We start from the raw sequence: 20,338 nt of genomic DNA on the forward strand, positions 1-20,338 counted from the left end.
AATACAAGAGAAATTAGTCACAGGTATGACCAAGGGATCTTGTAAAGGACAGGAATGGACACAGTGCAGGTTCTCTGATCCCATGCAGACTGGGTAAAGGAGGAGTCAGAGTCCTTAGTGGGTTTTTGCAGGTCTTTTATTGGGGTTCAGTGGGTACGTGGCAGGCACGGGTGCTGGGGGGCCGGGAGGCTGGCAGTCCTCACTCAATCTGGGCTCTCTGGCGTTCTCTGCTTCTCTCTCGGCTTCTCTCTCGGCTTCTGCTGCTGCTTTCTCGGCTTCTGGCGTCCCTGTGACGCCGCCCTTAAAAGCAGTCTTAGCGCAGGTGTACCCACTTCAGGTGCCCGCCATCAGGCATGCACTCAGGATCACAGGGTTCCCTCATCTATCCTGATGGCGGGAGGGCAGAAAAGCCTGATACCTTTTACCTTACCCTACAGATCTCTAGTATCATCGATATGTCAGACTTTTAATGACAAATCCAGCAATCTGAAAGGTTATTCCCCTTACAATGACCTGGGAGACAGGAATAAGGGCATTATCTTTTCAGACAAATGCCAGACACATTAAAGGAAAGAGAGAAGAGAAAGGGTTTTGTGTTTATTTAGATTATGAAGTCTCAATTCACTGTCTTTCAGCACAGTCTACCTCAGTATCAAGTACTTCTATTGCCAGTTTCTTCGGAGTGCTCCAGTGTCTGTGCAAGACCAGAGTCAGGTGGAATCTTCTTCAGCTGTGAGATGAGAGCCAACCCTCAATGACTTCTAGCTTTGCAGCAATATCAATGGTCAGGAGCACTTTGTAAGGTTCCCTTGCGATGGGGTTTGAGGACCATCTTCCTCTGATAATGTTTCCAGAATACCCAGTCACCCAGGTTTCAGACTGTGGCCAAAAGGATCTTTTTTGATTGGGATCCAGGAAACTTTTCTGACATATGAATGACAGCGTAGGGTAAGGGAAAAATGTCAGGCTTTTCTGCCCTCCCACCATCAGGATAGATGATGGATCCTTGCGGTCCTGAATGCACGCCTGATGGCGGGCACCTGGAGTAGGGTGTGGGCATAGGTAGATGGGATTCACCTGGGCTGAGACTGGGCTTTTAAGGGCGGCGTCACAGGGGCGCCAGTAGAAGCCAAGAACGAACGGAAGCCGAAAGAAGAAGAGAAGCAGAGAGAATGCCAGAGAGAGCCAGATAGAGTGATAGAGGACTGCCAGCCTCCCAGCCCCCCAGCACCCCTGCCTGCCATGTACCCGCTAAATCCCAATAAAAGAGCTGCAAAAAACCACTGAGGACTCTGACGCCTCCTTTACCCGGTCTGCTGGATCAGAAAACCTGAACGGTGGTCTTCCTGCCCCTACAGACAGACTTTAGAATAAGACATCAAAGACCTATGGAAGCTGCTTATACTAGTTGGTTATAGTAGCACCAGACAACAAGGAATAGGCCAGAGGTTGTATGCCAGTAGACACTGGTCTACTGGTGACTGTCTCAGGAGTTTGGGGACTGTATATTTCCTACAGGGAATACTGAAAAAAGTCAGCAGAAACAGAGTGTAGGGTAAGTGAAGTGTCAGGCTTTTCTGCCCTTCAGCCTTTAGGATTAATGATGGATCCCTGCGGTCCTGAATACATGCCTGATGGCGGGTACCTGGAGTGGGGTATGGGCATGCGTAAGTGGGTACACCTGGGCTAAGACTGGGCTTATAAGGGCAGCATCACTGCGACACCAGAGAACCACGAGAGCAGAGAGAGCAGAGAACCAACGGAAGAGTGGAGAAGCAGAAGCAGAACCACGAGAGGAGCAAGAACAAGGCCACCAGAGAACGCCAGAGAGCCCAGAAAGAGTGAAGCCTTGCTGCGGGCTGGGAGGCCTGCCAGCCTCCTGGCCCCCAAGCACCTCTGCCTGCCGTGTGCCTGGTAAATCCCAATAAAAGCCTGAAAAGCCACCGAGGACTCTCTAGGACTGTCTCCTTCACCCGTCTGCTGGAATCAGAGAGATCCTGCTCCGTGTCCTCCTGCCCCTTACACAGAGATAATACCTTAGACCAAGGGAGTCCAGTAGTTTCAGCAAGTTTCGAGATTTTAACTTGAGGATCCCATTAGTTTTCATGTCTTGCCTAGTGATTGAGGTTATAGGGATTGTAATAATTCCAAGAAGTCTGCAAGGTTTTTATTAAGGTGTGGGGTAAATATTGCTCAGGCTTTTGCTCTGTTGGCCTCTGTGGCTATCATCTGTGGCCTTGAATGCAGGACGTGCTTGGGGGCGTGGGCTGGGGCTGGGCATGCCTAATGTTGGACATCTGGAGTATGGTGTGGGCATGGGTAAGTGTGCACACCTGCGCCTGGGGGCTGAGGCTGTAAGGGCGGCATGAACACAGAGGTGGGCAGCTTCACAGAGGACAGCGGGTGATGGAATGTGAGAACAGCTAGAGAGGAAAGAGCGTGTAGAGATTCGCAGGGGCTCAAGTTGCTGTCTCCCTGCTTGCTTGTTTCCCCTGTGTAGCGGCAGGACAGGGACAGAGCAGGATCTCTATGATCCGAGCAGACGGGTGAAGAAGTCCTAGAGCCCTCAGTGGCTTTTACAGACTTTTAATGGGATTTGCAAGGTACACAGCAGGCAGGGGTGCCGGGGGCCCAGGAGGCTGGCAGTCCTCCTAGCCCCCAGCGAATCTTCACTCTTTTTCTTTCACTCCAGCATTCACTCGTAGCCTTTGCTTCTCTTTCGCTCCTTTGCTCTTCCGTTCTCCTTCTGCTGCATGCCTGTGATGCCACCCTTATAAGCCCAGTATTAACCCAGGTGAATCCCATCTACATATGCCCACCCCTATTCTAGGTGCTCGCCATCAGGCATGCATTCAGGACCACAGGGATCCATCATCTATCCTAATGGCAGGAAGGCAGAAAAGCCTGGTACTTTACCTTACCTTACCCCCTGCATATTAGAAAACCTGTGAGGATAATGCCAAGGGTTCCAAGCTTCTCTTTTAAACTGCCTGAACTGATGGTGAACCTGCCTGGCCTGGGATGGCTGCAGAACACAAGGCTTGTATGATTTGCCCAAGTGAAGTGGGAGCCTCTATCATTGGAGATTGTAGAAGGCATGTGCCAAGTGGGGAACATTTTCCAATCACTTCTTTACCACTGTGAAGGCATCCGTTTTGTGGCAGAAGGATCTCATAGGTGGTTAGTCTGCTAGCATAGAAATGTTGTATCAATTCAGAGTTAAGAAGACTTTGAACAGCATGTGGAGTTTGTAAATATCATTTTATAAGGTTAAATCTGCTGAGGCTTTTACTGACTTTGCAGCTGCACCTATAGCCTCAAGACAGCTGGGATAGGTGTGGGAAATTGAATCACGTTGCCTCCTATAATAGGCAACAGGTCTGTGTTTATTGCCCTGTTCTTGTGTGAGCATTCTCAGCGCCTACTTATCTCTTTTATGGACAAATAAAGTGAAAGGTCTGGAATAGTTTGGTAGGCCTAAGGCAGACATTTCTTGCAGAGCTTGTTTTAGTCTTGGAAAAGAAAAACAAAACCTGTTCATGTTTATCTTCCCAAATAAGGGATTCAGAATCTGAAGTTTTAGTACGTTTATAGAGTGGGAAGCTAATAAAGAAAAATTGGGATCCTATAGTCGGCAATAACCACCTAAACCTGGAAGCCTCTGAAGCGGTCACTTGGTATAAGTCTAGAAAATTCTTGGATTTGCTTAATCCCTTTTGGAGATGGCTGGATTCCTTCAGAGTTTAGATTATGAGCTCTAGGTAATGACCTTTCTAGAGATAATTGTAATTTTCCCTTAGAAAATATGTGTCCCTGGGCCTCCCCGGTGGCGCAGCGGTTGAGTGCTGGGTTGTTGTGAAGCTGCCCGCGGCCTCTGCAGCGCCGGTTCGATCCCCGGCTGCTCCCCGGCCACCAGAGGAGGGTCCCACATGGCGCGCAGACCTCTCCTGCCGCCCGCTGCTCCCCTCAGCAGTGTACTTCGGTCCTTCTGCCTGCTCTGCTCCCTGCTCTGGCTCTGGTGAATTCTCTCACCCTCCCGCGCTTCTGACTGTACCCAGTGCTTGTGAAAATAAATAAATAAATAAATCTTTAAAAAAAAAAAAAAAATATGTGTCCCTTTTCAGCTAACTGTTGCAATCATTGCATGAAATCTTACAGTGATACCTCTTGGATAACTGAGCATAGTGAGGTTTTGTATTGTAGAAAGGGTAGATTTTCCAGGGAACTAGAGGGTATTTGGTGGAATACTTGGGTGAAATAAGAAGGGTTCTCAGTCAACTCTTGAGACATGAACTGTCCAGGTATATTGCTATTTGTCCCAGGTAAAGACAAGTAGCTATTGACTGTTGGGGTCTACAGGAATGTGGGAAATGCTGAACAGAGGTCCACCACAGTGAACCATTTTGAGCCTGGTGGAACTTGTGACTTTTATAAAAACTCTTAAATCCTGGACATATTACCATTCACACACATTAGGTTTCTGGATTGGCAGGATCTGAGTCTCAGAGGGGTCAGTACTGGAAATAATTAACCTCTGGGCAATTAAGTCAGCTACTCGGGGTGTGAGGCCTTGTATGGCCTTAGGCTTCAATGGCTATTGAGGCAGTTTGGAAGGTTTAGTTGTGTTTACCCGAACCTTTATAGACCCTGAACTTTTTAATCTCTTAGTGTCAGTATTAGAAGTAGCCCACATATTAAGAGAGGGGCTTGGGTTGGAATTCTTCCTCTTCTACATTAAAGGAAGATTATAAGGAACTTAAAAGATTAGGTTCAGTTTGGTTAGGAAAGTCTAAGGCGAGGTCACCATTGGAAGCAAAATATACTAGCCCTTTTAATTTAAAAAGTAGATTTCTACCTAATAGTTTGGCTGATACTGTATCGCCTAGCAAAAAATAATACTTCCAGTAAAGATCCCAAAGTCATTAATACTGATTAACACAGAAATTCTTCTGAACTTTGTTCTATGCTCTTATCTTGGAAAACTTTAAATCTGAGGGATTTGTGGAGTCACAGTGAGAACATTTCCATATATTTTTGGCCATTTATCTCTTGTAAATTATTAGTACCTATTCTTTATCCATTATTTGTCTTCTCAGTGATTTTAAAAACCTTTAACCTTATGTTTATCCCCTCAAGATACTTGGTTTTGCTGACAAGACTAAGGAATTTAAGCAGCACAAAAATCTTTTATATAAAAAAATACCATGGTTTGTACTATTTTAAAAAATAAAGTAGGAAGCCTAACTCCGGTATCAACTAAAATTTGGCAAGCTTTCCCATTTATTTTAATTATAGTTTCTTCTTGGCTGTTTAAGGTAATTACTGGTAACAGTTTACCAAAGAATTTTAGAGGCCCATCAGTTCTGGGAGGGACCCATATGGGGCCTCTTCCTTTTGGTTACTTTTAGAGGCACTTGAGCTGAAGAATTTGCATGGTCCTTTAAGGACAGTCATTTTCCCAGTGTTCCCAGTGATCACAAAAGAGACAATGATACTTGGGCCAGAGTTTTCCCCAGGGGAAAGGGAGGTGCCATACTCTCTACCCCACCCAGGGAAGGGTGGAGCTCAGTGGGGAGGGGAAGCTAAAGAATACCAGGAGAAGGAAAGGTAGAGCAGGAAGACTGGAGGAGGCACATGGAGCAGAGAATCCTGTGAAGAAACTGCACTTGGTTCTCAGCATTGGACGTATTTTACCAGGGATTTGGGGGATATGGAAGGAGACACTTGAAAAAGACAGATGTGGGTGAGAGACCTGTGGGGTGGTTGATAATGGCAGCCTTTATCTTGACTTGGGTTTTGATTTTACCCTTTTGCTTCCAGACTTGCCTGGCCTTTTCGCCCCTTTCCTGTGGGTCCACACCCGAAGGTACCTTAAATTTATGGCAGGCTTTCATGCCTGAGCAGTCCTGCTTTGGGCCATTTGGCTGGTCATTTACCCACAACGGGATGGGTAACTTAGGATGTTTGATTTGGAATCTGTATTCTATTTCTTCTCTCTGTTGTACACTAACTGCATTAAAGTTATTTTTTATTGAAGGCCTTACACATTAGAATATATTTTGTCTTGATGGTACAGATGGCAGAACCCATTTTGAGTAAGCAGCTTTGGGGGTCCCAAGGTACCCCTGTTCCTTACCCTGTAACATTTTGATGGTGAGCCCTTAGAAAGATGTAATGTGGCGGGGGCTGGTGGCTGGGGGGATGAGGAGCAGGTATTATTTTAGTTTCTGGGCTGGGAAACTTGCAGCGATAAGGTCAGCAGTTTAGCAGTTGCTTGTTTATGATTTTGCTCCAGGGTCCTTTCAAAGGACCCTTGACCTCCCATCCTATTTTCTGCCTTTTTTATCAATCCACTAATCTCAGGAGATAAGGCATTTACAAAGAGAGGAGCTAAAGGAGGTTGGGTGACCTTAGTATATGAAACCCAGAATGCTATAGGAAGAGGACTTGCAAGTCAGCTTTCATCTGCAAAGATTCACCTTCCTTTGTTGGCGTGTTTAAATAATAGACCAGGGAATACAGACAGGGAAGACCTTAGGAATGCCTTGTAAAAGATCATTTGATATTCTGTGAGCTTTTTCTGGTCAAGGATCTCAAAAACTATCCTCTGGGGTTTGCAATTTCACTTCCTGCATCCATTTTGGATTTCACCAGTCCTCCAGATCAGCAGAATGGTGTCCTCAGCCCCTATAATGACCCTATAGTCTTAAAAAGACTTTTTGGGACCCTCCTGGGTTCAGGACATTCTTTAATTATGATCCTTAGTTTGATCTTTGACCAAGGGAGTGAAGATGCCTGAGGAGGTTCATCTGCAACCTTGTGTAGTTTTGTTATAGGGCATCCCCACTACAAAACGGGGTGCCTGACTGTGGGTCCTCACCCGCGCGCTTAAAAGGACTTATCAATGCTCTACTGCAGGCACACGTGAAAGGTTAATAAAAGGTTTATTTACAAGGGAAGGGGAAATGAGGAAATGTACAGCTCTGGGAGAAAAGTGGGAGACAAAGTTTTATTTTTTATTTTTTTATTTTTTAAAGATTTATTTATTAAAGATTTATTTATTTATGCATACAAGAACTGTGGTACAGAACAGGCAGACGTATGTCACTTAGCACCCTGTACTCCAGTTTCATCCATGTTGTCAAAAATGGCAGGGTTTCCTTCTTTTATTTATTTTTATTTTATTTTTTTTTTAAATGCGTCCTACCCGATCTGCTGATCTGGAATCCCAAATGGCACTCTGAGAGCTGGCCACGAGCCAGGAGCCTTGAAGCCAGGAGGCGAGAGAGCGACCCCCAAGGCCCATGTGTTTGGTTTTTTATACCAAACCTGGCTGCTTAACTCCACCCTCAGGTCCCAGCCACCTTCCCTTTGGTGGGGATGGGATTTGTCTTTCCCAATGTCCTGATGGCTTTGGTCTGGGGTGGGGGTGGAGTCCACAAAGCCTGCATGGAATCAGCTCAGGACATCCTTTCCCCCTAACAGTTTCAGTGTAAAATATAAGTGTGTTATAGAAAGGCACTTCAGAGACTTGGTAAACATGAACTCGGTAAAGAAGCAAAGAGGAGAGCGGTAGAAGTCACATCAGCCCTACCATCTCTCATATTTAGTTTTTCATTAACCATTTGTAATGAGTCTTTTAATGAAGCCATTTTACAATCTTTAGACCTTTGTAAGCTTCTGCGTACCTATTAAAATAGGTATCCTGTTTGTTCAGTTTGGAAACCCTTTCTAGTGCACTTCTCAGATGAATGGTCTGGTCTAATTGAAGCATTCCCCATATGGCCATTTTACTTAGATTGTTTTTGGTAAGAGTTGCCATTTTGTTAGAGATCTAACCTTCCTTTGGTGATCATGGGATTTGCAGTTCTTAGTGTCGTGGGGGTGGAGTCCACAAAGCCTGTATGGAGTTTGCTCAGGACATCCTTTCCCCCTACAGTTAAGAGTATTTCTCACCTTAGGTGTGCTTATTGTAGCTCTCTCACCATCAAAGCATCCCATTAGTTCTCTGCCAAGCTCCATTGTTTCCTTGCTTCTCTCTGCATCTCCCCCTGTCCTCTTGAATGCCTCAGATCTACGATCAGTTTTCAGGGACTGGTTTCATAGTATGTCTTTATTTTACCCTTTGTTTGGTTTCTCTGTATTCCACATGTAACTGATATCATCCTGTATTTATTTTTCTCCTTCTGGCTTATTTCACTTAGCTTCTTCCAGCACCATCCATGTTGCCAAAGCAATTTACAGAGTCATTGTAATCCCAATGAAAACCTCAGTGGCATTCTTCAAAGAAATGGAAAAGATATTACTGAAATTCATATGCAAATACAAAAGACCGCAAATAACCAAAGCTCTCCTGACTAAAAAGGGAAAAAACAGTGTATATTATACTTTCAGATTTCAAGCTATACTATCAAGCCATAATAATTAAAACAACATGGTACTGGAATAAAAGCCAACCATTGGTATAGAGTAGAGAATCCAGAGATTCCATCTTTTGAAGCTGGTCCTTTTGTATCTTAACACCCCACCAGTAACCAATTACATGACCTGGCCAAGGACTCCATGGAAGCTGGGAATAAGCACTGTGGAGTGACTCCAAATAAATAGGAATTGCAGCCGCCACAGCAGTTCTTAACTTGGAATCCATGGACAGAGTCAAAGGCTGGGATTTCCAATCAAATGGGGGGCTTGTGGTCTGAAAGGCTAGGGGCTTAGCTCTGGGCAGAACCATCTGCCAACTCAGCTGGGTTCCAGACAAAACGGTACCAAGCTGACCTGCCCTATATTGGAAAAATACCTTGAGAACTTAGGTGCAAAGAGAGCAGAACTCAAACCAGAGAGGGAATTTATTTCATCTTCCTTTGGGGAATGGGAAGGGTTATTTTATGAGTGTTGACAATAAATTCCAAGATGACTGGGGAGGTTATAACTGCATTTAGGTTAGGTATTAAGCCTTGGTGGGCTTTGCACGAAAGACTCCATTTTCAGCTTGTTTCTTTTTAATATTAATCTTTTAATTGTCAGTTGTACATATTTTCACTCAATTAATGTCTTTTAAGTATGTTGACATTTTCATTTCAATTGTGAGTGGAATCACAAAATACCATGTTTTCATGGAAATACCTATAAACACAAAGTTTGCAGTGTCAGTTTCTTAAAAAGATTTGTGTCAGTTTTTTAAAAAGATTTATTTATTTATGCATACAAGAGCTGGGGTGTAGGCCAGAGGTGCGGAAGGTGAAAGGATTCACCAGAGACAGAGTGGGGAACAGAACAGGGAGAGTGACCAAAGTACACTGCTGAGGGGAGCAGTGGGCAAGCCAGGAGACGTCTGCTGTGCCATGTGGGTAGCTCCCTGGCTGGCTGGGGGATCGTACTCGTGCTGCAGAAGCTGCGGACAGCTTCATAGGTTGCGTCTTAACCCCTTATGCCACCAGGGAGGCCTTGTGTCGCTTTTTAAAAATTTACTTAGGCATACAAGAACTGGGGTGTAAGCCGGAGGTGGGGGAAGTGAGAGGATTCACCAGAGACAGTGGAGAGCAGAACAGGCAGATCCACTGAAATACACTGCTGAGGGGAGAAGCAGTGGAGACAGGAGAGGTCTACTGCACCACATGGGTTGGCTCCCTGGCTGGGGACTGAACTCACACTGAAGTGGCTAGCAACAGCTTAACCCCTGTGCCGCTGGGGAGGTCTCTATATTTTGTCGCTGAATTTAATGAGAAATAGATTTTGAACTTTAAGGAGCTTGGGGCAGATGCTGATGATTTTTTACATTGAGTCATCCTTGTATCACCTAAGCACATTTTAAACCCATGCATGATCTTATTGTATACTTATAGAATAACACTAAGTGCATTTTGCTCATTTTTTTGCATATTTATGTCCATAGACATAAACGGGTTTGACACTAATCTGAATTTCATTTTTGTACATTATCAAATTTTGGTATGAGCTTTATACTACTTTGGTATTAGTCATCTATGAGCTTCTTCTTAGTCATACTTTTCAATACCTTTACTTTGTCTTTTTCTTGAGACTTGCTAGGGACTTATTTGATATTAACTATAAAATAAAACTCTGGTTAATTCATGAACTCACCTATTTGATTTTTAAAATACTATTCTACATTTATTATATATTGCTATTTCCCACCACTATAGACTCTCTTTAGTTTCCAGTAATCACATGATCTTCTTGTTTAAAAAATGCAGGCTTGCTGCATTTTATAAAACTACTTCTGAGCATAATGGCAAATTAAAAATTCAGTGGTATATGAAGAGGGAAAATCCCTATCATTTCTTTGTTCCCTCTTTGAATACTAAGTTATTGAAACCAAGATGTGCTTACTGGGCATTATTTTGGTGTCATCTTTTGGGGGACTGTTTTCTGTTTGCAGATATTGCTGTGGTGGAGATGAGTGATGCCTTCCGACAGCCATCCTTGTTCTACCACCTTGGAGTGAGAGAGAGCTTCAGCATGGCCAACAACATCATCCTCTACTGTGATACCAATTCTGACTCACTGCAGTCACTGAAGGTACATCATGTGTTTTCTAAATATTTAATTTAGGCACCCCAGTTTTAGGGATACCTCTGCCCCCCCCAAAGTTAACTAGTTTACATTTGTGAAACGATGTTTTTGTCAATCTGATAATTATACAACTGCTAGTTATGTTGCAGATTTTATCTAGAATTCAGTAGAGAAATGTGACTATCCACAATAGGAAAAAAATTACTGTTGAGTTGTGAGCTCTAGTTAGAGAGGCAGCCTAACTAGATGGGAAGACATCAGTACACACCTGAGCAAGAAGAGGAACTTGCATAAAGTATAGGCAGGCCTCCCCCTGGGCCACCATCAGGGGTTTCATTGGCACACCTGTCTCCAACTAGCAATATATTTCCCACTGAAAGTACTCTGAGTACAAATTGTCTCTCGCCGTATCATCAGAAATTTGCCATCTTTCACTGGGATAGGATTTCAATTAAGATAGGAGAGGGGGGAATAAAAACTTATTCTATTTGTCTATGAAATGCAGCATGTCCAAATGTCATTCTCTTTATTATGGGAACTGAATGATATGAAGGTATTCCCTCTGTCCTTCACTGTAGGGAAAAAGGTTCCCTAGTAATTTTACACTGTCTGATTCTTTGAAAAGCATCTCATGGTGAGATGCATGCTGAGCTTGGTATCATTCATTTCCTTTGTGAAGCTTCAGCTAGTTTCATGTGGCTTTTGCTCATCTATTTCTTCCAGTACCCAAATCAAAGCCAAAGGGATGTGGTGTGCTAAAGCCCAGAGCTGTATATCTAATGGCTCAGTAATTGTTATATGATCTCTAACCCGAAATCATGCCAAAAAAAAAAATCTTTTTTTGCTTTTATCTGAGCTTCTAGAGCTTATGTAACATTTTCTGAAAAATCTGCAGACTTTCATTTAGCAAATTCATTTACTGCATGCCAGGCATCAACAAAGTCATCCTTTCCCAAACACACTGAAGTAGTTCTAAAAGATTTGCCTCTAGCCTCCGCCTGTTTTTTCCCTTGGAGCAATTTTCTTAATTTTACGCCTTTAACTAATAGATCATAAAGTTTCGTGATGGTGTACTTTTTTGTTGTTGTTTTGTTTTGTTTTCTATAGAGTAGCTTTTTCTTACATCTTTGTTAACTTTTTTTTTTAAAGATTTATTTATTTATACAAGCATTGGGTACAGTCAGAAGCATGGGAGGGTGAGAGAATTCACCAGAGCCAGAGAGGGGAGCAGAACAGGCAGACTGATGAAACACACTGCTGAGGGGAGCAGTGGGCACGGCAGGAGAGGTCTCTCCCGCCATGTGGGACCCTCGCCTGTGGCCAGGGATCGAACCAGCGCTGCAGAGGCTGTGGGCAGCTTCGTAGCCCAGCTCTCAACTGCTGCGCCACCAGGGAGAGGACCTGATGGTGTACTTTTAACTAAAAATTTTGATTTGCTAGGATTTATAACACATATTAACAGTTAATGAAGGATGGAGTGAGATTATTTTTTGTTCTCTTCATTTTTCTTTGGGTTAAATTTATTTTAAACTCTTATACATCTTTCACTCTGATATTTTTCTTCTGGCCCTGCTGGTCTCTGAAGATTTAATTTTTATGACTGTTCTTTCTTGGGGAATTTCTTTTAAAGAATTAAAGTTAAAATTTGAGAGAAACCTAATGAGAAATTTATATGGGACAAATAAACTCTTTTATTTAGTTGCTTCCAGCCAATCCTGGTATAAAAGTAATTAGTATTTAAATAGTGTTCTTTTAAAAGGCTAATCTCTCTAAGATATGGGCATTTAGCTTGTATAGAATAGCTGCTTACCATTGAGCACTTACTATGTGCTAAGTATTAAATGCCTTTACCCACACACATTTTTACGTTTAATTCTTAAAGTATTCCTGTTAGATAGGTATATATTCTATCACCACTTTATAGAATTGCAAACTGAAATGCAAGCAAATTCCATCCTTTGCCTAAGGTGACTGAGCTGGTAAAATCAGGACCAGGTCTGCCTGACTGTTAACCATTACACTGTATGCAATTCTTTATACTAAGACTAAGAAACTTACCAGACATTCTGCTAAGTATGTCGATTCAGAAAAACCCATCAACTATCTCCAGAGTAGACCATGCAACATCCACTTGTTTTGCTCTTTTCCTTCTCCTCCCATTAACATAAGCTTTTGTCAGTTTTTTCCTAGTTGGATAGGTATCTGATTGCAGAGGATGGAGATCTCTGGGACAGAATGTATTTTTTCCAGTCTGAAAACATCCTCTGAACCCTCCGGTCCTCCACAGCTATAAAAAAGGGTGGGCAGGGCCTCCCCGGTGGCGCAGCGGTTGAGCGCTGGGTTGCGAAGCTGCCCGCAGCCTCTGCGTCGCCGGTTCGATCCCCGGCTGCTCCCCGGACACCGGAGGAGGGTGCACATGGCGCCCGCTGCTCCCCTCAGCAGTGTACTTCGGTCCTTCTGCCTGCTCTGCTCCCCGCTCTGGCTCTGGTGAATTCTCTCGCCCTCCCGTGCTTCTGACTGTACCCAGTGCTTGTATAAATAAATCTTTAAAAAAATAAAAAAGGGTGGGCATGTGCGTGCGTGCATGTGTGTGTGTGTGTGTGTGTGTGTGAATTTTATTTCTGTGGTAGTTAGCTATAGGTATAACTGTTATCCCTGCCACCTATCACAGGAAAGAGAAACTGCTGTGAAATAAGACATAACGAGAGATATTTATAAACAGCATATACTATAGGGATCAACCAAATAGAATAAAAATGAAGCATCTCTACTTTCACAGGGCAAAGAGAATGAGAATGCTATTCTTGTCATATATCTGGCTTCATTTCGTTTATTCTTTGTACATCTAGGAAGTACAGCTGCACTAGTTTTATCTTAATCTGTGGCTTGTTGAAGAGAACAATTTCTCTCTGGCAGCAATTTCTCAGAAAGAAATCATAGGGAAAAAGTTTTTAACTTCAGGCTCTTGAAAAAAGAATTGATAGACACTGAAAGTACTTAACATTTATGTCTGAACTTTCATATGAAAGAGTATTTAGAATCTAATCAAATCATGTACTTCCATTAAGATTCATATTTTTTTAAAACCACAAGTGCTCTTGTAAGGATTAACTGTTTAATTAGAAAATTTTTTTAGTTTTTATAAATTTGGTTGCTTTTATTTAATTTTTTGCAAAACTCAACAGGTTTTTAGTCCACTTTAATGAAAACTATTTTATTAAATAATCCACATCCAGAACTTTCATGCCCTTATTCTAACTGATGTAGTTTGCAATGAGCTCTCTTTCGGTAATTCAGCTCTACCAACCCTGCCAGATTCCTAGATAACAGCAACAAACAAACTTAAGCTCTTTGAAATGTGTGGTGCAGCCTATGACAAGAGCTTCTCATAGATTTTCTCTATATTTTATTTTTTTACAATCATATTTGCATTTAAATTTTTTTTTTTTTTTGAGATTTACTTATTTATACAAGCACTGGGTACAGTCAAAAGCGTGGGAGGGTGAGAGAATTCACCAGAGCCAGAGCGGGGAACAGAACAAAATACAGTGCTGAGGGGAGCAGGGAGTGCAGCAGAAGAGGTCTGTTGCTCCATGTGGGACCTTCGCCAGTGGCCGGGGATCGAACCCGCGCTGCAGCTCAACCGCTGCACCACCAGGGGAGACCCTAAATTTTTTTGAATTGAGTTAACACTGCTTTGCAACACTGTATATGATTTAGGGGAATAGGCTCACACTTCCTCAGGTAAATGTCACCACCACATCTACCACTGAAACACCCATAGTCCTTTACCATTGTCCATTGGGCCTCATTCCCAATTTGTTCACACATTTCCTCCACCTCTAGAAGTCTCAGTTCTGTAGTCATTACTAGGGGTTGTTTTGGTTTAATTTTTTCAGTTTCTTTGCTTTGTTTCTCTGTATTCCATATATGAGTAAAATCATCTGATTTTGTCTTCCTCCTTCTGACTTACTTTACTCAGCATTATCCTCTCCAGTTCCATTCAAGCTGTCACAAGTGGCAAGAGTTCATCTCTTTTCCATTATAACTGTGTGTGTGTATGAGAGAGAGAGAGAGAGAGAGGAAGATCTCCTGTGTTGTGGGACACTCAGGTAGTTATGACTTGGCTATTGTCAGTGGTGCTGCAGTGAACTTAAGGAGTGAATAGATCCCTTTGAATTAGAGTTTTTGCATTCTTTGGGTGAGTACCCAGGAGTGGAATTGTTGGGTCATATGACATTTATTTTTAATATTTTGAGAAACTTCCACACTCTTACACTATTTTCCAAAGGGGCTGGACCCATCTACATTCACACCAACAGTGAATGAGGGTTCTTTTTCTCCACACCCTGACCAACATTGGTTGTTGCTGTTTTATTTAGTATTATTTTTTAATAAGGGCATTACCATGGGGGTGAGGTGCTATTTTATTATGGTTTTGATTTGCATTTCCCTGATAAGTGATACTGGACATTTTTTTCATGTGCCTGTTGGCCATCTGCATGTCTTCTTTGGAAAAGTATCTATTTAGTTCTTCTGCCCATTTTTTGATTGGGTTATTTGTTTTGTTTTTTTTTTTTCCCCTTGAGATCTGTGAGTTCTTTATAGATCTTGGATATTAGCCCTTGTTCAGTGTGTGATGTGAAGATATTTTATCCCATTCAGTAGGGTGATTTTTGTTTTAATGATAGTTTCTTTTGCTGTATAGAAGCTTTTTAGTTTGATGTAGTGCCAGTTGTTTATTCTTGCTCTTGTTTTCCTTGCTGTTGGAGTCAAGGCCCCAAAGGCATCCCTGAAACCAATATCATGGGGTGTTTTGCATTTTTTTTCTATTTTATGGTTTCTTGTTTTATATCCAAGACTGTCTTTAATCCATTTTGAGTTAATTTTTGTATATGGCTGGAGAGAATGGTTTAGTTTCATTTTTCTACATACGAATGTTCGGTTTTCTCAGTACCATTTGTTGAAGAGACTTTCCATTCTCCATTGTATACTCTTGATTCCTTAGTCAGAGATTAATTACCCATATAAATGTGGGTTTATCTTGAGCTCTCAATTCTGTTTCATTGGCTTTATGTCTATTCTAATGCCATACTGTTTTGATCACTTTAGCCTTGTAGTATAGTTTGTAGTCTGGTAATGTGATGGCTCTATCCCTCTTCTTTTTTCAAGATTGCTTTGGTTATTTGGGTCTGTTCTGGTTCCATGTAAATGTCAGCAATGTTTACTCTATTTTTTGAAGACTATCATTGGAACTTTGATACAGATTACCTTAAATCTATATATTACTTTGGGTAAGGACATTTTCACAATATTAGTTCTCCAATCTGTGAGCATGGAATGTCTTTCCATTTTTTTGTGTCTTGTATTTCTTTTAACAATGTCTAGTTTTTTATTGAAATAAGTCTTTCAGTTCCTTTGTTAGGTTCATTCCTAGGTATTTGATACGTTTGTTGATACTACTGAATTCTCTGTGCAGTGGGGAGGTAGTCTTCTGTCTTATTGTGTTTGGATTCTGGAGAATTTTTCTTACCTTGTGATGTCATTCTTTTGAGGTCTTGTATTTCTATGTGTTAAATATTATTGTCTGCCTATTTGGCTACTCGATCTCTCCCTGTTGTATTATTGTTTTTAATACCTTTAAACTATAACTTCTTTTTTTAAAGATTTATTTATTTATTTATACAAGAACCAGGGTACAGGCCAGATGTGCGGGAGGGTGAGAGGCTTCACCAGAGACAGAGCGGGGAACATAAAGGCAGACTGATGAAATATGCTGCAGGAGAGGTCTGCCGCGCCGTCTGGGACCCTCGCTGGCCGGCGCTCAACTCCTGCGCCACCAGGGGAGGCCCTTTAAGCTGTAACATAATGGATTAAACTATTTTATTTTTCCTGCAGATGGTGCTGGGTTTTGTTTGATTTTATTAATTTATTTACTTTGGCCTTGCTGGCTTCTGTGTACTCAAGTCTGTTTTGTAGTTGCTGAGTCAGCAATGTAGGAAAGGTATTGCTGGGATCCAGATGTTGGTGTGAATGAGCTGGAGTGGGGCTGGCTCGTATTTGTGGCACCCCTGATATTCCTCATCTCCTGGGTTTGGGGTGACAGACTCGGCAGACCCTGTGCTATCAGTATGCCTCACAAGGTAAGCACCAGTCCCAGGAGTTGGAATGTGGGAGGGCAGATCAGAATGCCTGCCCTGATGTTATGATTACCAGGGACCCAGCCTGTGTGGAGCATCTCAGCTCCTTCACAAGTTTCCCCGTTTCAAGGGGTTGAGCCTCCGTACAGTCTATGCCCCTCCTCCCCGGGCCCCACGCTGAGCTGACAGCCTGTCAGTGGTGTGCCATCCTCTAGACCATAACCCCCAGCTTTCGCTTTACACCCACTTCCTATTCCATTTGGTGAGACTCTCCTTAGTGTCAACCATGTTGAAGTCTGTGGGGCCTGCCATGGCAGGTCTGCTTCCAGGTCCCATCCCAGGCTCACTGCCGGAGCCCATTGCGGTGGGATTGCTTCCAGGTCCCTCAGGAGTGCTCACTTGGCCTTTGTGGGCTAAATGTCATTCAGCAATCTTAGAAGGAATTATCTATAACCTTTCTATCATTCCTTTCCTCTACTGCCTCCACACCCCCCCCCCCCCCCGCCGCCCCAGTTTGTAGCATCTTATCATTTTATCAGTGAGGGAAGGAAATCTACACTCTGCTGGGAGTGGAACCTGTCATGACATCACAGTTTGCCACCAGATAATTTCTTCATATGTAGAGACATTCATTGTCGGCCAATGACTTTTTTATAACTTTTTAAAGAGCCAGGGATACCTCTGCACATGGAAGATGTGAGTGTGAAAGCCCTCTTGACTCTCATCCAAATGGAGCAAGAATTGCTGAATTCTATTCCCTTCTGTGCATTATCAATAAACACTCCTTTCTGTGGAAGTTGGTCTTTATAACATTCCAACTTATCATTCTATTTGGATTCTTTTAGATGCATCCTTGAAATTATTTCTGAAATGTATGTGTAAAATGTAATTTGCTATACAGAAATTCATGATACCTATAACAGCTCAATAATAGTTTCCTTTAAAGAAATGCATGTACATGAATAATATGTTATAATTAGGTGTTGCTGAAAGACACAGCTGGCGACAAAGAAGAGAGATAATTGTAATAATGGCAACACATTTAAGACGTTGGTATTAAGAAGCTGTTTCAAGAAGCTGTTTCAAATGCTGAATGTAAAAATGTCACTCATCAGCATCTTAGCTCAATTTAAAGACTTATCTATTTACAGTAGTATTAAATATATTTCAGCATGAAACAAAATTCATAGGGGAGGAGAAGAGTCTAGAATTTCTCTTAGCATTACTTTCCATTTTGTACCTGAGTTTTGGGTACAGTTTGTTTTAACTGAGTTACTCTTTTCTCACCTGTGATCACAAACCTGAGTACAAAATGTCTCTAGATGGGCCTCCCCGGTGGCGCAGCACTTGAGCGCTGGGTTGTGAAGCTGCCCACAGCCTCTGCAGCGCCGGTTCGATCCCTAACTGCTCCCCGGCCACCGGAGGAGGGTCCCACATGGTGCGCAGACCTCTCCTGCCGCCTGCTGCTCCCCTCAGCAGTGTACTTCGGTTCTTCTGCCTGTTCTGCTCCCTGCTCTGGCTCTGGTGAATTCTCTCACCCTCCCACGCTTCTGTACCCAGTGCTTGTATGTATGTATGTATAAATCAATCAATCAATCAATCAATAAATCTTTAAAAAAAAAAACACAATGTCTCTAGATCTGGTAGTGTAGAAATTGAGTTGGAGTTTTTGCCTTAGTAATATTGATACTCGTATATGGCTTTAAACTGCTTGAAGTGCTTTCGTAAACATTTCATTTGGTCCTTAAGGACAAGCTAATGATAGGTAAAGAAACAAAGCAAATGAACAAACAAAAGAAAAACAAACCTTCAGACTATAGGAATAAAATGATGGTTTCCAAAAGGGGAAGCAGGGAGGGTAAATTGAGTAAAAGGAGCAACTGGCTGATGATCGATAGAAGCTGGAATTCTGGTGACAAACACTGTAATATATTAAAGATGTTGAATTAAAAGACTGTGCACATGAAAGATATATAATGTTATAGCCCAATATTATTTCAAAAAAATGAGATAGACAAGGTAGTACTTAAGAGATAGATTGAGCAGATAGACATTGCAGATGAGAAATAAACCCAGAGAGAAACAGTAACTTAGGGGCACACATAATCAGTGTCAGGGCAGGGCAAGGTCCATTATCAAGGTCATTTTCCTCTAAGTCTGTCCACGGACTTCTTATGCCCTGTAAAAATATGATTTTCCAGGTTTTTGTTTATTGAGGTTTTTTTTTTTTATTTGAGCTTCTATGTAAACAGAACACAGAACCACAAATATGCTTAGTTTCCTGACTATCAAGATGGCCAGTTGTGGGACACCTCAGTGGAGTGTCTTCTTGAGTCTGCTCACCTTTATCTTAGTGGCAAACAAAAGGGTGCAGTAAGTCCCACCTTCTCAGTGAGGCCCAGGGTGTTCACAATCACCCATCTAATTGTTCCTTGTTTAAATTTCAAGCGATGTAGTTAGGTAAGAGGATACCCTGGGAGTACAGGTAATAGCCTTCTTTTTTCCTGGCTGTGGTGGAATACTTGCCAGCTTTCCCTGGGACAGAAAGAATAATCAGAAAGGAAGATAACAGGTCATTAGCCAGGGCCATGTTTTCTCTGTGGCCGAGAATTCTACCCTGCTTCTTGCTTTCCTTTCAGGGAAGTGAGATTGTGGTGACTGGTTCTACCCTGAATCAATTTGACTTGGCAGTCCCACACCAGCTGTTCCCACATCCTCTGGCAGTAATCACCTGGATATTAGGCACAACAGTTTTTTATTTTTGAAGACACACTCCATTTATCTGTCCTTAAAATGACCTCTTCAAAGTTTATTGTCCCAAGTAGTTACCAAAGGTTGTCTTTATCTTCCCTTGCAGTGTGACCTAGACTATATTGTCTCTTTTGTCTTGCTTCCCTCTTTGGTTAGCAAAGCATCCTGGAAAGCGTGGCAAGAGGATATTTTTTGTTTTTTTGGGACAGGCAAGGGGGTGCACTGACCAGAAGTCCCCTAAAAACTTCAAGCAAGAGTGAAGCTGTACTGGGGTAATGCATTTTCAAGAAACATTTCTTTAGTAGGAACTAGAGTTCAGCTGATTTTATCATGTTATGTCTGTCTTCTTTAGATGAGAAATTTCCATGAATTGAAATGAAATATAGCAGTTGCATCTTAACTTCTCCTTTTATTTTTCCTTCAGTGGGTTTAGTATAAACTCAGCATTCACTATTTTCCCTCAATAGTTAGATACATTTCCAGGTCTTGTTTGTACTGAGTTAAAAATGCACAAATAAGTATACCTTCTTTTTTTTTGTTTTTAAAGAAATCTTACTTAAGGTCACAGCATAAACTAAAAATAAATTCTGCGTCCTTCAAGAGAACAACTTGTATTCCTTGAACTTTTACAAACATAAGCAATACTTAGTAAGAATTCTGGATTTCTATAGGGATGATTTTAATATAGTCCTATAGTGTGTTATAATGTACGTATTTATTACCTGAGATGAAAGCAAAGAGGACACTTAAGAGGGTTATTACTGCAATAAGCAGCTGGGGAAGCTATAACACTGGCTGTAAAACAATAGCAACTGTGGCTATTTCACAACTATGGTGCAGAGCAGAGGAGAGCCTTTAGCTCACTCGGTCCTCAGCTCTCTTCCCTACCATTTCCAGTTCTGTACTTGGTACCC

The 20,338-nt window shown here is 42.2% G+C and overlaps 1 protein-coding gene across 1 annotated transcript in view; it reads left to right on the forward strand.

Moving 5' to 3' along the window:
* The window catches only part of MAP3K5 (mitogen-activated protein kinase kinase kinase 5), a gene marked incomplete at both ends in the record, with an annotated part of 210,548 nt that overhangs the window by 62,466 nt on the left and 127,744 nt on the right, over positions 1-20,338 (forward strand). The window contains one exon of the mRNA XM_084228474.1: positions 10,400-10,539. Within this exon, the coding sequence (XP_084084600.1) occupies positions 10,400-10,539 (140 nt within the window). The remainder of the gene's footprint in view (positions 1-10,399; positions 10,540-20,338) is intronic.

The sequence above is a fragment of the Talpa europaea genome (genome assembly GCF_964194135.1).
Source record: "Talpa europaea genome assembly, chromosome: 2".
Classification (NCBI taxonomy): domain Eukaryota; kingdom Metazoa; phylum Chordata; class Mammalia; order Eulipotyphla; family Talpidae; genus Talpa; species Talpa europaea.